Source organism: Numenius arquata, chromosome 23 (assembly GCF_964106895.1).
Source record: "Numenius arquata chromosome 23, bNumArq3.hap1.1, whole genome shotgun sequence".
NCBI lineage: Eukaryota > Metazoa > Chordata > Aves > Charadriiformes > Scolopacidae > Numenius > Numenius arquata.
Genome location: NC_133598.1, coordinates 2,740,633 through 2,761,295, shown reverse-complemented (window position 1 = coordinate 2,761,295; position 20,663 = coordinate 2,740,633). Strand labels below are relative to the sequence as shown.

At 57.3% G+C, this 20,663-nt stretch overlaps 2 protein-coding genes across 3 annotated transcripts in view; one reads left to right on the top strand and one right to left on the bottom strand.

Annotated features, from left to right (window-relative positions):
* Positions 1-2,613: 2,613 nt before the first annotated feature.
* CDK5R1 (cyclin dependent kinase 5 regulatory subunit 1) lies at positions 2,614-3,510 on the top strand. The gene has a single exon (XM_074162923.1). The coding sequence runs from the start codon at positions 2,614-2,616 to the stop codon at positions 3,508-3,510; it is 897 nt and encodes a 298-aa protein (XP_074019024.1).
* A 4,704-nt stretch (positions 3,511-8,214) lies between these two features.
* MYO1D (myosin ID) overlaps positions 8,215-20,663 on the bottom strand; it is a 182,743-nt gene continuing 170,294 nt past the window's right edge. Inside the window, exon 22 of one of the 2 annotated variants that reach the window (XM_074162905.1) lies at positions 8,215-8,367. In XM_074162905.1, the coding sequence (XP_074019006.1) occupies positions 8,215-8,367 (153 nt within the window). Of the gene's footprint in view, positions 8,372-20,663 lie in introns of both variants that reach the window. The other variant, XM_074162904.1, reaches the window with a different exon arrangement.

Below are 20,663 nucleotides of genomic sequence, written 5' to 3'. Positions count from 1 at the left end.
GGAACCAAACCCGCCCTCGTAGGCAGAAAAACGCCAAGGACTCGACTCCTGCTCTTGGCCTCGGGCTGGGGTGCGGGGCAGCGCGTTTCTACTTTTCTCAGTAGGTTTTTTTTTTGAACTATAAAGGGCTTGTGAGGCTTTTGCCCAAAAGCAGCTCTGGCCGGGTCACTGTAGTGCCACTTTGGTGGCGTTTTCCCAGGGATGCTTAGCTGGGGCCGTGACTTGCTGATTTTGGTTGCTAATTGTAGGCGAATGAGGGGGAATTCAGTCGTGGGAGCGGAGCCGGAGCCCCCTCTGCCGTGGTGACGGTCGCTGAGGTGGAGGAAGGTGGAGATGGCTGTGAGTCCTGCGTCCCCTCGGGGAGAACAGCCCCCAGCTCCCGCCGTCGTCCCTCCGAGGGGACGGAACTGGTCCTGACCCAGCAGGAGACGACGGGGGGAGCAGCCGAACCCCAGGGCCGGAGGCTGAGGAGACCGAAGCAGGAGGGAGGACGCTGCAGCCGGTCCCTGGTGACGCTGGCTCGGGGAGATTTAATTGCGCGTTGGTCACCCAAACCGCCCGCGGAAAGCCGGGATTTTCCGAGGCGTCTGCGCGCCTGCCCTCCACCTTCCCACTGCATTAAAATTAGGGCTAAAAAAGCTCTGATGGTGGGGCTTGTTGTTAAACCCTTTTGGCTTCAACTTCAAAAGGCTGAAGTTAAAAAGCAGGCTGTCGCACGCAGGCGGGTTTCACGCTGCTCGGGGTCCGTGGAATATTTTTTAATGGCCAAAGGGATTTCTCGGGAACAGCTCGGGCAGGACTCGCACCGTCCCCTTCGCATCGTGGCACAGAAAAGCCTCTGAAGCTGTTTGTGGAGAGGGTGTGCGTAGAGGAGACCTTTTTGACCATCCCTTCAAACACCAGCTCCCACCCGGGGCTGGATGTGGATTTTCGGGTGCTTTGGGACAGGTCTGTCCCAGCGGCATCGGAACTGCGGCTCCTGGGCCCAAGACCTGGGGACAGGCAGGTTCTCAAGCCCCGCTCCCTGTTCCCAAGTGCTGAGCACCGGCTTCCCCGCGCGTCCCACCTCATGGAGCTCCTGGTGCTGAGGAAACCTCAGCCCCGGCGTGGAACGGGGGGAAAAAAGATGGATCGGAAACTCTCTCCTGGTTTTTCTACGCGTCTGCAGCCCGAACCCGCGCATCTGTGAGTACCTGCCGTGGCCCGGCCCTGCTCGGCACCAACCCTGGAAGCAGCAGTTTTGACCCAAAGTGAGATTTTTTTCTTTATCTTCCATGGGCTTTAAAGCCGAGTCCCAGGCAGGTTCCGTGTGGCACCACCTTGGGACAGCGGTTTTGGGGAAAGCCCTTTCCCGTGTGTCCCACTACCCAGGTGGTTCTCGGTCCCCTGGGTGCTGGAGGGTGCGGTTGTGTCTGGATTAAATGGGAGATTTGGGGGTTTTTGAAGAATTCCGTGTTGTGGGTTGGGGACGCGCAGCCCCGCGTCTGTGGCAGTGGTGGCTTTTGGGAGAAAAACGAGCTCAGTCATTAGCCGGACCCCGATTAGTGCAGTGCCGGGATGAGCCCTTTCCCCGCTCCCTGGCCACCAGCACCCCCCGGGGAGGAGGTGGCCCCGGGGACCGCTCCGCTCGCCGCGGCCGCGCCGGAGCCCGGCAGCCCCGGGGCCGGGGGGGCGGGAGGGGGGGGGGGGGCCGTGCGGCGGCGGAGCCGCCTGTGAGTGTCGCTGCAGGTCCTGCAAAGCGCGACGGGCCCCGGCGGCCCCGGGCCGGAGCAGCTCCCCGGGGCTCGGGGGAACCGGGCGCCCCGAGTCCCGGCACGGGGGGGGGGGGGCGAGCTGGGCGGGGGCTTCACGCGGGACCCGCCGGGCCCTGGCACCCACCGGGCGTGGGCGCTGCCCCCCGGCCTCCCGCGGGGCCTGGCGGCGTCTTCCTGAAAACCTTCAATATTGTGTCCCGGGCTCTGCCGTGCCCCGGCGCCTTCGGGGCCGGCGCTGGGCCCGGGGCTGGGTCAGGCCCCCGCGGGGCGGCGGAGGGAACGGGGCTGGAGCGGGGTGTGGGCCCGGGGGCCCGGCTCCGGGGTGCCGGGCGGGGGAGGCCTTTAAATTTTAAATTTTGGGGTTCTTTATATATTTGTCTTTGCTTTTTTAACGTCTTCCCGCGCCGGGCCGCCCGGCCGTAGGCTCGCTGCGCTGGGACCGGGACCGGGACCGCGGGGGGCGGGGCCAGCGGGGCGGGGGCGGGGCCCGGGTCGTTGGGGCGGGGCCTCCGCCATTCAGGGGAGTGCTGGGGGGCGTGGTCTGGGCGGGCGAGGGGCGTGTCCTGGGCGGGCGAGGGGCGTGGCCGCCGCAGTTCAAAGGCAGCTGGGGGGGAAGGGGGCGTGTCCTCCCCGCCCCTTTTCCCGCCGGCGCGGCGGGCGCACGTGGCGGCGCGGGGCGGGGCGGCGGGGGCGCGCACTGCGCCGCCGGGAGCGCGCGCGGCGGCGGGGCGGGGCGAGGCGCGGCGCGGAGCGGCGGCGGCGGCGGCGGCGGAGCGGGCATCGAGCGCGGGGCCGCGCCGGGGCCGGGGCCGGGGCCGGGGCCGGGGCGGGCGGCGGGGCCCGCCGGGCGGCCGGCGCCATGGGCACGGTGCTGTCGCTGTCGCCGAGCTACCGGAAGGCCCCGCTGTTCGAGGAGGGGGCGGCCACGGTGGGGCACTACACGGCGGTGCAGAACAGCAAGAACGCCAAGGAGAAGGGCCTGAAGCGGCACTCGCTGATCTCGGTGCTGCCCTGGAAGCGCATCGCCGCCGTCTCCGCCAAGAAGAAGAGCTCCAAGAAGGTGCAGCCCAACGGCGGGTACCAGAGCAACGTCACCCACCTCAACAACGAGAACCTGAAGAAGTCCCTCTCCTGCGCCAACCTCGCCACCTTCGCCCCCCCGCCGCCCCCCGCCGCCGCCGCCGCCGCCGCCCTCGCCTCGGCCCAGAAGGCTCCGCCGGCCGCGCCCGCCGCCGCCGCCGCGACCCCGCGACGGGTGGTGGTGCAGGCGTCCACCAGCGAGCTGCTGCGCTGCCTGGGCGAGTTCCTCTGCCGCCGCTGCTACCGGCTGAAGCACCTCTCGCCCACCGACCCCGTCCTCTGGCTGCGCTCCGTGGACCGCTCGCTGCTGCTGCAGGGCTGGCAGGACCAGGGCTTCATCACGCCGGCCAACGTGGTCTTCCTCTACATGCTGTGCCGGGATGTCATCTCGGCCGAGGTGGCCAGCGACCACGAACTGCAGGCAGTGCTCCTCACCTGCCTGTACCTCTCCTACTCCTACATGGGCAACGAGATCTCCTACCCGCTCAAGCCCTTCCTGGTGGAGAGCTGTAAGGAGGCCTTCTGGGACCGCTGCCTCTCCATCATCGACCTCATGAGCCCCAAGATGCTGCAGGTCAACGCCGACCCGCACTACTTCACCCAGGTCTTCGCCGACCTCAAGAAGGAAAGCGGCGCCGAGGAGAAGGGGCGGCTGCTCATCGGCCTCGACCGGTGAGCTCCGCCGCCCCCCCCCCCCCCCGCCCCGCCGTCCCCCCCCCCCCCCACCGGGCACCGGGGGATGCTCCGCGGGCCCGCCCGGACACGCTTCGCTCGCCGCGGCCCGGCTCGGAGCCGCTTCCCGGGGGATTTTTTTTTTTTCCAGGCGGGGAAAAGCGGGAGCCCTGGGGGTAGGGGGGGTGAGGGGAGGGGAGAATGAGCTGGGGGGGTGTGGGGGGGTCGTCCGCCGCCGGACCGGAGCGCAGACCCCCCCGGTTCCCCTCCCCCCCCCGCGGGCCCGGGGACGCTGCGGCTCCGCCACCGGACCCACCTCGGCGGATCGAGGGGGGGGGGACGGACACACACACACAGAGCCCCCCCCCCGCAGCCGACCCCTCCGCCGTCCCCGTCCCCCCCCCATACACCCCACCGGGCCCTGCGGCGGGGGGAGCGGAGCGGGGCTCCGCGGGGGCCGGTCACCGCATCACCGGGACAAAGAGCAGGTGGGGAGGCGGGGGGGGGGGGGTGGGGGGGGTGGGGAAGAGGGAGGGAAAAACCATTACACAAAAAGGAGGAAAAAAAAAAAATAATATTGCGTTAAAGTCTTCACCGGAGGCGGCTGAACGGGCCCCATCGCGACTCACCGGCGGCGGAGCAGCCGGTAACGGGACAGAGACGTGGCTCGGCCCGGGGACCCCCGACCCCAACATCCCCCCCCCTCCCCCTTCCCCAGCCCCCCCCCTTTTCCGCCTCCTCCCGCCCCTTTATTTATTTTCTTTGAAGAGACTCGAATTTCCCGAGCGGGTCTGGGTGAAGGGAAATAACCGCTACTGTATCACGACATCAATGTGAAATGTCTTGTTCCCATCGTGCACTGATCATGAGTATTGTGTAAAGGATCTACTTGAGTGTGCAAAGCAAGGAAAGAATCTACATGCTGCTATATGAATACTTTTAGAACAAAAAAAAAAGGACAAAAAAAAAAAAAAAAAAGGATAAAAAAAAAAAATACCACCACCCAACAAAAAAACAAACTACTAACCGACGGGGGGGGAAAAACAAAAAACGACAAAAAAAAAAAAAAAAAAGAGAAACCCTTCTTTATTCTTTCGTTGTTGCTTTTCCAGTGGTATTGCGCATGCAAACAGGAGCATTTTGTGTCTTCAAAAAAAAAAAAAAAAAAAAAAAAAAAGGAGAAAAAAAAACCACAAAAAAAAAAAAAATAATAATCAAAAGAAAAACCTTAAGGAGAGATGGCTGTAAAAATTACACCCGTGCACAAAGACCCGACACCACCCCGACACCGCAGTCTCGAGCTGGTATTCCCTTATCAGGCCTGGGGACTGATAAGTTGGTTTTTTTTTGTTGTTGTTGTTGTTTTTTTAATCTGGTTTTTATATTTTTATTATTTTATTTTTTTTTTTTTAAATTTTTCTCCGTGTGCACAGTTCTAGTTTAGTTCTGGTCCATCGGGCGTTAAACTTGCCGACAAGAGGGAGAAATAACGTGCCATTTATTTTTTTAATTTTTTTTTTCGATTTTTTTTTTTTTTCCTTTTCACTTGAAGCTCTCCATCGCTGTACATTGGACCCCGCTAACGATACGTGTGTACCTACCTTTTTTTTTTTTTTTTTTTTTTTTTTTTTTAGTGCAATCTCTTCCGTAGATCTTTGTTGACCAAATTGGTGGGTATTGTTACTTATTAATTTATATTTGTCTCATTTTTGTATGTATGTGTATAGTGTGTTTGTAAGTATGTGTGGTTTATAACCTGACCGACTGTGTCATGGGGCTCAGTGTGCCTGTAATTTAATCCCCCCTCCCCTTATTTTTATTTATTTTTGTACTGTGCTGATTAAATAAAAATGCACTGACCATCCATTACACGGCAGCCGTTGGTGGCGGAGTCTTTTCTGCAGCCCCCCCCCCCCCAACTCCCCCCCCTCGCCTCCGAGGCCCCGGCGGCGGCGCTGGGAAATTGGATTTGCTTTGACGAAAGAGGGGTTTAAGGCGGCCGCGGGTTTAATCGCGTTATTGGGGGGGGGGGGGTGTCACCCCGTGGCGGGGGGGGCTGGCGGGGCGCGGAGGAGCACCCAGCGCCGGAGAGGTGAAAAAAAAAAAACAAAACAAAACAAAAACCCCCCAAAATCGGGTTATCGGGATGCCAAAATTCCACTTTCCATCCCCGCATCATCTTCCCCGAGTCACCGCGTCCGTCAGAAACTGGGACCGCCATGGTGGGATGCAACTAATCGATGGTTTTATTTATTACAGTGAATTATGTAAACGAAACCCCGGGTGCGTTATGGAAGGGTGGGGTGGGGTGGGTTTTTTTTTTTTCTGCTCTTTTACACATTAAAATATCAGCAATTTTTAAAAAAAAAAAAAGGTTCATTGCATTATCGCCCCAGGCTGAAAAATCAAAATTCGATTTAGAAATAGTTAATTTATGGGAAAAAACAGGAATATATATATTTTATATATTTATATATATATATATAAAACCAGAGCAGGAACAGATAATATATTTTATAAAGACATTTCATCACGTACAATATTGCCATCTCATAGGATTAGAAATCTCCTAAACCTGCGATTTATTGCCGTCCATCATGATTCGATACAACCATTTCGTTGGAGGGATAGTGTATAAAAGTGCTGATTAACAATCCTGCCGCTGCCTCGCCTGCGGGTTAGTGCTGCGGGGGGGGGGACACGCCGGGACGAGCAGATATAAAAAGCGAGAAGTGCAAATAGAAAGGCCAGGGATTCGCCTTCTGGTGCTTCAAGCAGGAGCTGGGTGGCCCCGGGGCCGGCATCGCTCCTCGCCGGGGTGGGACCAGGAGGTGGCAGCTCCTTGGTGGCCCCCGAGCTGCCCGGCGAAGGCCGGGGCTGTCGCTCCGGTGGGATGTCACCTCCCGCTGGCCCCAGCGATGCGGGTGGATGTTTGCCAGCACCTGGAAGAGCTTCTTCCCGAAGGACTCGGTGCAGATCCTCCGGTGCAGGATCCCGGAGCCGTTACCGGGAGCAAGTGCTGGTGGCTGGGATGTGGCACTGGGATGCTGGTGGGGGACCGGGGACCACACGGATGAGAGGGCTCCAACGTGGGGCCTCCCCGGGAAAGGGCATGGGATTACGCTTGTCCCATTTCAGCCCAGAGCTTCTCCACCCTGGAGCAGCCCTTGACCTCGGGTCTCGGTGGTGGCCGTGGGGCACAACCGCTGCAGCGACCTGTCCCCACGCCCCGTGTCCGTGCCATGGCTTTGGGAAGCCCTTCGTTAACAGCTCCTTGGGTGAAGAGTCTCCTCCAGGCTTTCCCATCCCTAAACGCTCAATTAAAGACGCTCCCTGTTTGCCGGCTGGGCTGGGAACGGGCGGTCCCCAAGGTGGGGGTCACCCATAGACCTCCCCCAGCGTCCGAGGGGCTGGAAATCCTGACCTGACCAGCAGTGCCAGGACTCGGGACACACAATCCCAACGTCACACGGCTTCCTCCGCTCAAAACCCACGGCAGCCGCCCGAGGCACCGTGGAAATCACAACCCGTGGGTACGTACGTGTGTCCCCCCCCCGCAGCAAACACCAAGGTCCGGGGTACCTGGGCCGGGCAGCAGGGGAACGTGATGCCACCGGAGAAGGCAAGGTGCTGCTTGACGCCCCCAGCATCCAACACCCGCCGCTGGGAAGACCCAGGAAAAGGCTTCCAAGGAACAGCCTGGACGTTTGGTGCCGGGTTTGTGCGGCCGCCCCTCGCCCGGGGTTGGTGTTGAACGGTGCAATGTGGGGGGCCGTGGCCTCAGACCCCCCCCAGCTCCACGTCCTCCTAGACTGAGGACCTTCTAGACCCCACCTGCAGCGGGTTTGTGGCCCTCCCTGAACCTCAGGTGGGACAAACACGAAGCCACGTGGATCACCAAAAAAAAAATTCAACAAGGCCACTTGGTCCAAATTGGGATTTTTCAGTCACCGGGGAGGGTAATTAAGGCAAAAGCAACGCAGCATTAAAAAATTAAACCTCTGCACCGTGATCCCACTCTCCCTTCGGCTGGTGGACCTGTCTCCAGCCAAGGTGCCTTGATGGGCTGATGAACTCCAGGCGGGGAAGCAGCAGGTCCAGAGGTGCGGGTCCATGTCCATCCCCGCTCGGTGCGTGCTGGCGGGGCTGGAAGTCCATGGAGTGTCTCCCCGGCGTGGGACACCAGCCTCCCCCACTTCCAAACCTGGCTCTGGGTCCAGCGGGATTTGGTCTCACAGGCCCAGGGTCCCTGAGCCCCGGTATCTTTGGTTCCTCCGGCGGAGGCCGCATAATATTGCAAAAAATGACACACAAAAAAGAAAGGCAGAAGGGACTAGTGGAGAGGGTTTCAGAAATCAACGTGGGAAAGGGAGGAAAGGGCATTAAGTACCTAAAAATGGGGTTTTTCTGGACTAATACAGAGGCACTTTCCTGATATTCTGGCCTGTTTTGTGAGATGGATACAGGTCATTGGCTATTTTAAGCCTCCGTTGCATGTGGCCGTAAAACCCTCTCCTGAATTTGGGTTTGCTAAACCTCTGGCTTTAGAGATCTTTTTGGGCGCGTGACCAAGTCACAGCTGAGCATCTCTCAATCGATCCCCCTGAAAAGTCCAAGGCACGGGGAGGGCGATCCAAGCCCGAGTCCATCTTCCCTCCGCTCGCTCCGGCTCTCTCTCCGGGCTCGCTGCGCCGAGCGGAGGGGGATGCTAATTCCCCGGCACGCAGAGGATGAAACCGGAACGATGCTTGGTGAAATCCGGTTGGGATTGGTTAATCTTGGTTTCCACGGAGACGGTGCATTTCCGCCCGTGCAGGCTGCACTGGACCGGGTTGGTGACGCTGACCTGCAGAGCCCGTTTCTCGCTGCCAAGGCAAAAGGGAAGAGCAGAGTCAGGCCGGGGGGGGGTTGGGGGGGGTGGGATGCGGTCGCTCGGAGCTCGGCGTGGGGCGAGGAGAGGTGGTTTTGGGGCAGGATGCATCCTGCAGCACGCCAAGCACACCCCGCCGAGCCAAACCTCGGTGCTAAGCCCAGCGTCTGGGCTCGGTCCGACCCCGCTCCCCCCAGTGAAGGTCCCCCCACGCAGGGAGAGGTGCCCCCAGGGACCGTGGCAGGGGGTCAGTGCTGGGGGGGGGGATATTGTGGGGGGATATATGTGCCCAAGCACAAATCCAGGCTGTGGGGAGAATGGCCGGGGAGCAGCCCTGAGGAGAAGGACTTGGGGGTGTTGGTGGGTGAGAAGCTCCGCACACCCCAACAACGTGCGCTGGAGCCCAGAAACCCCCCGCACCCTGGGCTGCATCCCCAGCAGCGTGGCCAGCAGGGCGAGGGGGGGGATTCTGCCCCTCTGCTCCGCTCTGGGGAGACCCCCCCCAGTGCTGCCTCCAGCTCTGGGGCCACCAACAGCAGAAGGACATGGAGCTGTTGGAGCGGGGCCAGAGGAGGCCACGGAGATGCTGGGAGGGCTGGAGCCCCTCTGCTGTGAGGACAGGCTGAGAGAGTTGGGGGGGTTCAGCCTGGAGAAGAGAAGGCTCCGGGGAGACCTTAGAGCCCCTTCCAGTCCCTCAAGGGGCTCCAGGAAAGCTGGGGAGGGACTCTGGATCAGGGAGGGGAGCCATAGGAGGAGGGGGAAGGGTTTGACACTGACAGAGAGGAGATTGAGATGAGATCTGGGGAAGAACTTCTTTGCTGTGAGGGTGGTGAGAGCCTGGCCCAGGTTGCCCAGAGAAGCTGTGGCTGCCCCATCCCTGGAGGGGTTCAAGGCCAGGTTGGAGGGGGCTTGGAGCAACCGGGTCTGGTGGGAGGTGTCCCTGCCCAGGGCAGGGGGTGGCACTGGGGGGGCTTTAAAGTCCATTCCAACCCAAAGCATTCCATGATTCTGTGACATCGCTCCACAGGGCTCTGGAGCAGCTCAGCCCCCGCTCACTCAATGACCCCGCGATCAATCACTCCTCTCTGTAATTACACTAATGATGATGACACCCCTTGTTCTGAGCTCAGAGATGAAAAGTGCAGCAGGAAACAGCTGGAAGAATCACAGGTAGGGCTGGGGTGGTTTTTAATTCCCTCTCCAGACAGACAGACCGACCGACTGTGCAGCCTCCTGGGGTCAGAGCGCCCTGAACGGGGACATCAGCTGGGACAAAACCGTGTCACTGCAAACCATCCCCCGGCTTTTTAACCCTTTAACCCAGCTCTGGTGCTAAAAACGGTTCTCATGAGTGAAAGCAGGAGTTCCCGCCACCCGAAGTCGTTTGTCCTTGGCTGTTCGGGTCACTGCCGGCGGGGGACATCAGGACAGCGTGGCCACATGGCTGGCCATCTCTGCTCCGGCCGAGACAGGGCCAGGGATGGCCGGCAACGATGTCCCCTCGGCTAAAGGCCGTAAAAGCCACTATTTTATATCGCAAATAATTTTCCTGGTGCCGTAAGCAGAGCAACGCCCGGCTGCTCCCTTGGGCTGGGGAGGGAGAGGAGCCGCGGCCGCGCTGAGGCACGAGCCCTTTGGACCAGCAAAGAGCCAGTGTCATGAGCCAGGAGGGCAAATTGGTAGGAGAAACACCTGCAGCAGATCCGTCCCTACCAGCCACCACCAGCCTGGGAAAGTGGGAAAAGACATCCAGGAGTTCCTGGATCTTTCTTCCCATTTCCCCTCCCTACAACTCCCTGAAAGGATGGTGTAGCCAGGGGGAGTCGGTCTCTTCTCCAAAGGAACAGGTGATGGGACAAGAAGAAACAGCCTCAAGCTGTGCCAGGGGAGGTTTAGGAAGGATATCAGGAAAAATGTCTTCACGAAAAGGGTTATCAAACACTGGACCAGGCTGCCCAGGGCAGTGGTGGAGTCGCCGTCCCTGGAGGTATTTAAAAGCCGGGCAGACGTGGTGCTGAGGGACATGGGTCAGTGGTGGTTTGGGCAGGGTTGGCTTGATGGTTGGACTCGATGATCTGAAAGGTCCCTTCCCACCTGGACAATTCCATGATTCTATGACTTGGCCTTTGGGAAATCCCTCCCGTGACCTCACCTATACTTGAAATTCCTGAATCTCCAGAATTTCTTAGTATAATATCAAGTGGTTTAAGGACTCCACCACCTCCCTTGATGCTCTAAATACCCCGTGGAGGATGTGCTGGGTTTCTCTTCTGCTGCCTGAGCTTCCAGACCCGAGATCTTGCTTTGCTTTAGTCGTTCCAGCATTTTCTCTGACACAGCCTCAGCCCTTCACGCAGCACAGGCTTCCCTTTCCCTTCGTTAAGACCGTTCAAGGCACGTCACATCCCATAAGCTGCATTTTTACTCACTTTCACCCAACTGAGCAGGTGTTGGGCTGGAAGGTACTGGCAGGGCAGCGGGACCCAGAGCCCTCACGTTGTCCCAGGTGTTTAATACTTATTTACTCTTGCCTCAGTGAGTTGAGGCTACAATCCCTGCTTAGTTTGCTATTTTTACCGTGTCTTAGCAGGAGGAGCCGCGTACGCAGAGGAGCCTCTCAGAGATTCCTGCCACCATGTGCTCGGGGAGCAGGTTCAGCATCAAGGGTCTGTAATGACTTTCCTTCTCCCCTCCCACAGCCCCCATCAAATTATCGTTAAGGAGACGGAGGGTCTGTCACTGTTGATAGTCAAACTGTTGGCCCTTTCAACAGCACTAAGGAGCCCGGACCAGAAATGCCATGAATCTGAATTTTGACCACAAGCAGGAGTCATGCCTGGAAATCAGCAGGGCGAGGGGGGGGATTCTGCCCCTCTGCTCCGCTCTGGGGAGACACCCCCCAGTGCTGCCTCCAGCTCTGGGGCCACCAACAGCAGAAGGACATGGAGCTGTTGGAGCGGGGCCAGAGGAGGCCCCGGAGATGCTGGGAGGGCTGGAGCCCCTCTGCTGTGAGGACAGGCTGAGAGAGTTGGGGCGTTCAGCCTGGAGAAGAGAAGGCTCCGGGGGGAACCTTAGAGCCCCTTCCAGTCCCTCAAGGGGCTCCAGGAAAGCTGGGGAGGGACTCTGGATCAGGGAGGGGAGCCCTAGGAGGAGGGGGAAGGGTTTGACACTGAAAGAGGGGAGATGGAGATGAGATCTCAGGAGAAAATTCTTTGCTGTGAGGGTGGTGAGAGCCTGGCCCAGGTTGCCCAGAGAAGCTGTGGCTGCCCCATCCCTGGAGGGGTTCAAGGCCAGGTTGGAGGGGGCTTGGAGCAACCTGGTCTGGTGGGAGGTGTCCCTGCCCAGGGCAGGGGGTGGCACTGGATGGGCTTTAAGGTCCCTTCCCACCCAAACCATTCTGTGATTCTATGGTGCTTTTCTTCATGTGAGAACAGGTTTCAGCCTCAAAACCTTTTGCTGGGGGAGGAGGATGCCTCCTGAATGGCATCCAAAGAACAATCCCCTTGGCATGTCCACACGGGGATTGCAAACCCCATCCTTGGTCTTCCCTGTCAGGCAACACAGCTCTGAGCCCTGCCACCAGCTCCACAAGCAGGTCGAGGTGCTGGGACCTTGAATCTCTTGGACGCGGCTCCTGTGCTTGGTCAATGGCCAACAAGGCAGAGGCTGGAGGAGATGTCAGTTTGGTTTCCAGTCCAACAGTCACACCAGCATCAGACCTGTTGATGCAGCTGCAGAAAAGGGGAGATGACAGCAGCTGGCTGCCCTGCAGTAAGAGGGTTTATTTATTGACTGAAAGGGAGAAGACATCTGCCCGCATCAGCCGATGAACCGGACTAAAAGACCTTCCAGATCACACCGCTACAGCGAGATTTTACCACGTAGCACAGCTGGGGAGAGGCTTCCCCAAGGTTCTGCAGAATTTAGATCCCAAAGGAAGAGTCTGGGGTTGAGACAGTCCGGTGTAATCCTCAAAGTCCAACAAAGCCTTTCGTAGACAAGGGCAACACACAGTGAAAATACCCTTTGGGGGTCACTGGTGCCCTGCAAGACCCCAAGCAAGACCCCAACAGCAGCAAAGGCAGAGACAAGTCCCACTTCCACTCAAATTTGGGCTAGATTATGAGTTTTCACTGCATAATCCTGTCCCACCACCGCACCTTGCTCTTCCACCTCTCCATCTTGATAAGATAATTGACTCAGGAAAAGGTCATTAAGGTGAAATTCAAGTGGAAGAAAGCTTGCACTATTAAATGTCAAGCTTGGAAACACACATCTATTCACCCTCCATGCTTTACTCCTTAAGCATTTCAATGGTTTCTACTATTTAAGGAACATTTATGAATTTACTAATTACTTATGAATAATCTTCTGGCCTTCCGACAATTTAAAGTGCCAACTGGGTTTTGTATTAGAGGTGGAAGATCTTGCCATTTAAAGACTTATGGGCAGAATTGAATGTATTTATGACTTTTCTGTGACGCAGTCACGGTGCAGAGTTAAGTGATGTGCCCAAGGTCACAGAAAACTGTGTCAGAATTATGAGCTACTCCCAAATTTTCCAACTTCCAGGTGCTGTCTTTTAACTGCAACCCCCCCTTGGCAGCCCAAATGCCTGTCTCTTTTTTCACCCTGTGGATCTACTTGATTCAAGGCTCCTGCGCTGGTTCAGACCCCGGTTCTTACCCAGAGCAGGGTCCGAGCTCACCCCCTCCGTTCAACGGGCAACGGCTGCCTGCGTGTTACGGCCTCAAAATACAGCTGGGAAGTTTTTTTCCGCCTGGAGAAGACCCCTGGCCCTTGTTCTTTTGGGTTCATCCCCCTCCTATGTGCTGCATCCCGGGTCCCGAAGGAGGGGAGATCCCTCCCCTCCCCCCCGGGAAGACCCGGCAGCGGGATGGCCAGGAGCCACCGAAGCCGTCACTAGATTGACCCTGGCTACAGGCTGCGTAGGAGTTTGTTCCAGACATCAGCCTCTATTTTAGTGAACGCTTAACAGGCTCCCGAGACACTCCTGCCGTCTGTCTGGTACAGAGAGGCGCTGAGCAGCCCGTCCCCGAGGTCTCCGTGCTCGTGGCACTGTAGGTACCGAGCACAGCTCTGCCCCCCGAGACCAGCCCCGTCTGATGGCTCTTCACCGAGCCCCGACGTCACCCGCACCCCGACGGGAGTCAATCAGGACAGACCCACGGATGCTGCTGCCGGGCATCTTCTGGGAAATAAAATTACCTATTTTTAACAAGGATTCCATTAGAAGAGACAGCGAGATGCGAGCGCTGGCTCAGACTCTGCCGGGGAAGAACCGCCAGCCCCCAGCAGCCAGGCGTGAAACCGCCCGAAAAACGTACGGCAAAACAAGAGAGATTTCCCAGGGAAGTCAGGATCGACCCCAGCGCTGCTCGAGAGCTGCCAGGGAACCACACGATCATTTCGGTATATAATAAACCATAGGATAACCTCTGTATATAATAAACTACATGATAATTTCTGTCTGTAATAAACCACATGATAATTATTTCTGTGCATAATAAACACCAAGGTGTTTTTGGCGTATCCTGAAAATACAGAACTGCAAACAGTATTTTTGGGTGGAAACAGCCTCTCTCGACATCCTGGGGGTACAAGGCACAGCCGCTGATCTCAGCCGGTCGCGTGGGCCGGGGCTCCTCTTTGCTCTCTGGATTTCGCGGCTCGGTGAGCTCTGCGGGACCCGGGTGACTTCTCCTCCTTCATCTGCTCCAAACCATCCGAGCACGCAAACCGCCTCCATCAGCTCACGGCACCCATCTATCGGCTCGGGCTCGTTAGGGGAGTTAATGGCAAAGAGACGGGGCAAGGGCTCGGAGTGTGAGCATGCAAAGGACCACGAGCATCGCAGGAACCACCACTGCTCGTGGTCCTGGATGTGGACGGGACGTGATCGCTGGATGTGGACAGGAGATCCACATCCCGGAGCCAGAGCATCCTTACGGACAGCGCGAGCTCATCAGAGACCTGGGTAAACGCTGGCAAAAGGGAAACCAGCAGAGAAGAGAGGACTCCGAGTGGAAGCAAACCAGTGGCCCATGAAATATTAAGAGTTTTGAGTGAGCATTTAATCGAGGACCTCGGGGAAAGCACAAGCCAAGTAGCGCATAAACGGCCCCAGACATCTGTCAGCGCCGTCGATAACACAACGGCAGCCTCGGCGCCAGTCAGTGGTGGGAGGCGAAACGGTGAAGGGAGAGAGTGGAGAAAGATCAGAGGAGTTTGTGCGAAGACCAGTAGTTAAGACCAGAAATTTAAATAAATGTATTGTCAAATAAATGTTAGACACAGGAGATGCTGAAGAGCAAAGGCAGGGTGGGATGCCTCGCAAGGAGCTGTAATAGGCGTGAAAATAGAGCAGAGCCCTTGTTGGTGAGATGTTCTCCGTGTGTGGCTGTGGACTCCATCAGGAGGCCCAAGGGGCTGCAGAGCCGGGCTCAGCCGTGCCCAGGGACAGCGGGACCCGGGCACCGTCCGGGGATGCTCCGAGACGCAGCCCCATCGCTCACGGGGCTGGGAGGGGACGGGAGGGTCTTTAAACGAGGGGCTGCCACCTTGGACGCAGCCAACGTCATTGCGGAGCAGGAAATAAGTTCTTTTTAGGAAGCAAAATTTGGGTAGAAGATGGCAAACCCTGATTTTTCACGACAACAAACCATAGGGCTTTAAATGAGGCGAAGTGTGCGACGCAGCGTGAAACGAGGGCTCAGCGATAACAAACCAAATGGGATGCGTTCCGGAGAGGATTCATTTAAATGATCAAATCTTTCTAGAGTTTAGATCCAGGGCTCTTCTGGAAAGGCAGGGATCACCGTGGACTACTTGGCTACGGCTTCGAGCGAGCACGCAGCTGGAAACAAGATGTTGGGAAGCATTAGGAGCAGGATGGAGAACACTGAGAATTGTAAAGCCCTCTGTAAGTCGGTGGTGCGGTCTCACTGGGTACCGGCTGCGGGCTTCGAGGGGGTCAGCAAGGAAAAAAACCAAATAAAAAGGCTCACAGGTGAAGGGGGGGGAGGGAGGGCTATAAAAAAGAAAGCAGAAAAGCAGTAGCCGTATTCCGCATGAAGAAAAGAAGCAGAGAGAGAAACTAGAGAGGTCTAGAAAAAAGGCGGCTCTCAAGGCTGTGCTTCCTAACAACAGGCAGAGAGACAAACGGTCACACTGAGAATTTCAAGGTGGGTTCCAATCGCTTTCCAGGCCACGGGTGACCTCGCTGCTGTGGGTCACTCCAGGCTGTGGCACTCACTGCTACGGGGTGGGGGGGGGACGACACAGAGGTGAGAAAAAAACCAAGCAGGGTCTAAACCGAGAGGGGCTATAACATAGGTAATAAACATCTACGTATCTGCGGTACAACAGGTGTCGTTTTGGGCAAAGATAAGTGGTTTCTGCGCGAGGGGGGCTAAAGCACGCTGGCTGCGGATCTGGCAGGGGAGGGATGGGGGCAGATCTATCTCCTCCCACCACTCGTGGTTCTCTGCACCTTGCGGGACAACGATACTGGGGATATTTGGGCTCGGAAGAAAAGCTACAGTTCTCCCTGTGAAAATTAACCCCATAATGGCTTAAATGGAGATGAAAACAGGAACATCGTGTTTCTCAACGTGTACAAGCGTGAAACCTCGTGTGCATTTCCCACCCCCCCGGCTGTAACCTCTCGTCCCCGCACCAGGAGAGCCCCCCGTGAGCAGGACCAGCACGGTCCAGATGTGAACAGGAGTGTCCCCCTGCCCTGGGGAGCTGGGGAAACGCTGTCCCTGGGGAGCCACGGCACGTAAATAATCACAGGTCAATAACCCTGGGGGGTATTTCGTTCCGGGGGGAGAGCCGTTCCCAGCCTGCGGGCGCTCCCCACGCTGCATCTCTGCTCTCCCGCTGCCTCCCGGGGGGGCAGTGACAGCTCAAGCGCGCGCAGCTTCAAAGCACCCCGTCCCGCTTCCAGGAGAGATTCACGCACTCGGAGCATAAATTTCCCTAAGTCCGACGGGGATGATTCTGACAGCATCACCCCTGTGGCTCCTCGGCACGCTTCGTCCTTCTGTGCTCTGCCCTCAGAGGGAGAAAACACCTTCTCCCATCCAGCTCTCATTAAAACGTGCCGGCTCACGTAGCTCCAGATGATTTACTGCCCTGTGCACCCGAGAAATTAATTTAACGTCCCCTTTGCCTCCCCGCACCGGCTGCTGGGCTGTGTTAGCACCGCCGGAGGAAATCCGCCCCCCCCCCATCAGCGGTCCCTTTGAGTGCAGCCCCGGAGCTGCAGCTGGCAGCACCCTTCATCCCACGGCTCCGGTTACCGACACCGAGCAGCCCGGGGTGAGGAGATTAACCCGGATCCATTTTGGGGTGCAGGTCGTTCCTCTCTGCTCACAACTCGGAGCAGCCGGCTCGGCAGGGGACGGACAGGGCTATCGTGCCGCTCATTCCGCAGCCGCCGCGTTACTCACACGTGCACCGAAGGGACGCGACAACATCCTAAACCACAACGGGTTTGCAAAGATCCGCCTTGCGAAAGCCTCTCTGAGGCCTCGCGCAGCCAAAGCCCCAGACAAACAGGATGTTTTCTCCAACCGCTACTCGCTCTTTAGAGACTCGGGGCCGTTTGCGCCGCAGAGCTCTTCTGCGCCAGGTGGTCTTGGCGGAGATTAGACGTTCGGATGGATCAAAGCTACGGAGAAGAGAGACTACAAAGAAGTCAAAGGCAAAAAAGGAGCTCTCAAGTCAGGATCAAAAGGCAAATTTCCACAGTCGAAGGTCAGAACAAGTCCTCCAGGCATTTTAATGCCACGAAAGTTCATCTGAGTTAAACATGGCTCTGGCAGGTCCTTTCTTACTCGATGATTTTCCAAAATTATAGAATCATAGAATGGTTCGGGTCGGAAGGGACCTTAAAGATCATCGAGTTCCAACCCCCCTGCCATGGGCAGGGACACCTCCACTAGAGCAGGTTGCTCCAAGCCCCCTCCAACCCGGCCTTGAACCCCTCCAGGGATGGGGCAGCCACAGCTTCTCTGGGCAACCCGTGCAGTCAAGTGACACTTGATATTGTGAATATTTTTTTTTTGGCCTTCAAAACCAGTGAACGTTTACAGCTTATTTCTAACAGAGTGTTGTACCTCGTGGTCTATGTTCAGGCAAATCACCTCAGAAGCTGGAAGACCTGGCTCTTCCAAAGTAATTATTGAATCTGCAAGGGAAGGACCAGGCTACAAACTGCAAACCCCCGTCGTTCCACTGAGAACTCAACCGTTCCACTTAAAACGTGGCTTTGCATCTTTTCTGGCTCCGACCTGCCCATGTGTCATTTTTCCCCCCAGCTCCCGCTGACATCTATTTACCAGCGCAAACCACAGCCGCTCGCCCTCGGTTTGCAATACCACACAACACAACATCCCGCTCGCCGGTTGCGTCAGCAGCTCTATTTTTGCCCTTTTAATGAGAAACAAGACTTGTTAATATCTGTATATTCCCGGTGAAAAGCCTTACGTACGTCCAGTATCACATAGCAAGGCGAAAGCAGGGTCTGTTATTAATACTGGGGTCTGCTGGCGCCCGGGCGATGCACCGAGACGCTGCCTTTTATTCCTGTCTGAACCATAAAAGGCACTTTCCTGAGGAGCCAGCAGCTGCCACAACGCCGATGTGCTCTTCTCATGACGCCTCTGTGGTAGAGCCAGGTATATTCCTTCCCCTCCAGCCGGGGTGTTAAAGCCAGCCTATTACACGTTTGGCTCTCTCATTCTTAAAATACATTTATTCCGACTTGAACCCAAGGTCGGGCGGTCCCGGAGCCGCGCCGGGGAGCGGCGCTTCGCTCCTCATTTATTGAGTAACTGGGGCATTATGCGCATCCATCCCGGCTGGCCAGGGAGGGCTTTCTGGAGAGGCAGCGAGCTGTGAAATATTGCTGTCTCTTCCAGCACATCCCTTTGGTTCACGTGCTCCCGGGCACAGGAGGGTCCCCAGGGGGACTGGGCGGGGGCTGCTCCTCCCCTCCCCTCCCCAGGGCTCTTCGCCCCCATGGGGAGCTTGGGCTGACAGCCAGATCTCAGTAAAATACCTAAGCAGCTAAAAAGCAGGTTAATAGGGGTCAGGTCCCAGCCAAGCTCTAATTTCATGGTGGGAAAGCTCCCAAAGAAGTGGTTTTGAGACATCACTTTGCGAGCACGGCGTATCCGAACAGCCCCTCTCCTCCACCCCGGGGCAATTCCATCGAATTAAGAAGTGAATGCAATTATCCTGTATCGTGTGATATTCAAGAAAAGGATCAAAAACTAATGGAAGCTTCACCCTCCGGCTGGACCAGGTGAACGCTCGCCCGCTCGACCCCCAGACCCCCATGACCACCGTCTCCAAATTGGGGTGGGAGAGACGCACTTTAGGCACCCGAGCTCAGCTACAAACCGTACCCTGACCTCGTTACCACACCTGGGCTCTTAATTAATCCCCTCCCTGCCCAGCCCAGCACAGGGATGCTGGCTGGGATGGGGAAGGCTCGGCACCGGGCTCCCGCAGCCGCTGCTGCTGCTCCCCAGGTTCCGTTCCTGCCGAAGCGGAGAATCCATCTACAAGAACTCTCCGTCTTTTTCCCCTCTCCCCGTGTCATCAGCATTCAGCGCCCGATGGAATTTATCCCTTACGAAGCACTCGCTAAAGCCGGCCGACGGTTTTGCGGATGAAAAACGTGCGTTCGCTTCAGTAGGGTATTTCCCAAGAAATCTCATCAACAAAGCTGCTTTCACAGGGAAAAAAAAAAAAAAAAAAAAGAAGAAAAGCACAGAGAGCGAGTTAAATATTTTATTTCCTCCAGCAGCAAAATGGAAAACACCCAGGGCCCTGAGCGGGGGTGGAGAAGGCAGCCCCCGGCCCCCATGGCCAGGCCACGACAGCACCCCCCCACCAGGGCTGTGCTAAATAGGTGGTGATTGATCTGAACCCTTAACAGGAGCCACCCCAACGTGCCACGTCCCCAGCTCAAGTGCTTGGACACTCTAAAATCCACATATTGGTGGATGAGAAGCTCAACATGAGCCGGCAACGTGCACTGGCAGCCCAGAAAGCCAACCCCATCCTGGGCTGCATCAAGAGAAGCGTGGCCAGCAGGTCACGGGAGGTGACTCTGCCCCTCTACTCTGCGCTCGTGAGACCCCACCTGGAACACTGTGTCCAGCTTTGGAGTCCTCAACACAGGAAGGACATGGACCTGTTGGAACGGGTCCAGCGGAGGGCCACAAAGATGATCAGAGGGATGGAGCACCTCCCCTATGGAGACAGGCTGAGAGAGCTGGGGTTGCTCAGCCTGGAGAAGAGAAGGCTCCGGGGAGACCTCAGAGCAGCCTTCCAATATCTGAAGGGAGCTACAGGAGAGCCGGAGAGGGACTCTTGGTCAGGAAATGTAGTGACAGGACAAGGGGTAACGGTTTTAAATTGGAAGAGGGGAGATTTAGATGAGATATTAGGAGGAAATTCTTTCCTGTGAGGGTGGTGAGGCACTGGCCCAGGTTGCCCAGGGAAGTTGTGGATGCCCCATCCCTGGAAGTGTTTAAGGCCAGGCTGGATGGGGCTTGGAGCAACCTGCTCTAGTGGAGGTGTCCCTGCCCATGGCAGGGGGGTTGGAACTTGATGATCTTTAAGGTCCCTTCCAACTCTAACCATTCTGTGATTCTATGATATTGCTCCTTTTCCCTTCCCTGGTCCCCAGGTGCAGTTTGATGCCACAGGAATTAAATCCTCTCCAAAATTCAGTGTATTTCACACTCTCTCCACAGCTGAAATTGTTAAGTTTTGCATCAAATCTTCATCACAGCAAAGATTTCCAGACCGGCAATAAGGAACAGCGTGGAGGGAAGCAGAAGGATGGGGAGAGCTGGGCACGAGGCACCGGGGGCGGGGGGGGGGTGTCGTGGTACCCGCTGTGGGGGGAGCGGGGTGGCGGGAGGGAGAGCACCCGCATCCCTCCATCCCCTCAACCAGCGGGAGGTTCCAGCGGGAACGGGGGAGGCGAAGCGTCGCCCGGGGTAACCCAGCAGCTCCGCACGGAGCGGAAAGGGGCTCTGGCGCAGAATTATGAAAGGAGCGCGCTCGTTAGGTAAGAAACAACGTCTGTGACTGCGTAAGATCCTCACCCTGCCCGCACCGGTGCGCTCTGCGGCTCAGCTCACATCCTCCTTGGTTTGGGATAAACTGAGAAATTTAGTTTCTGAGGCCGACGGACACAGGTTGCAGTCTTCACCCCCTTGCCTTCACACCGACCCCGC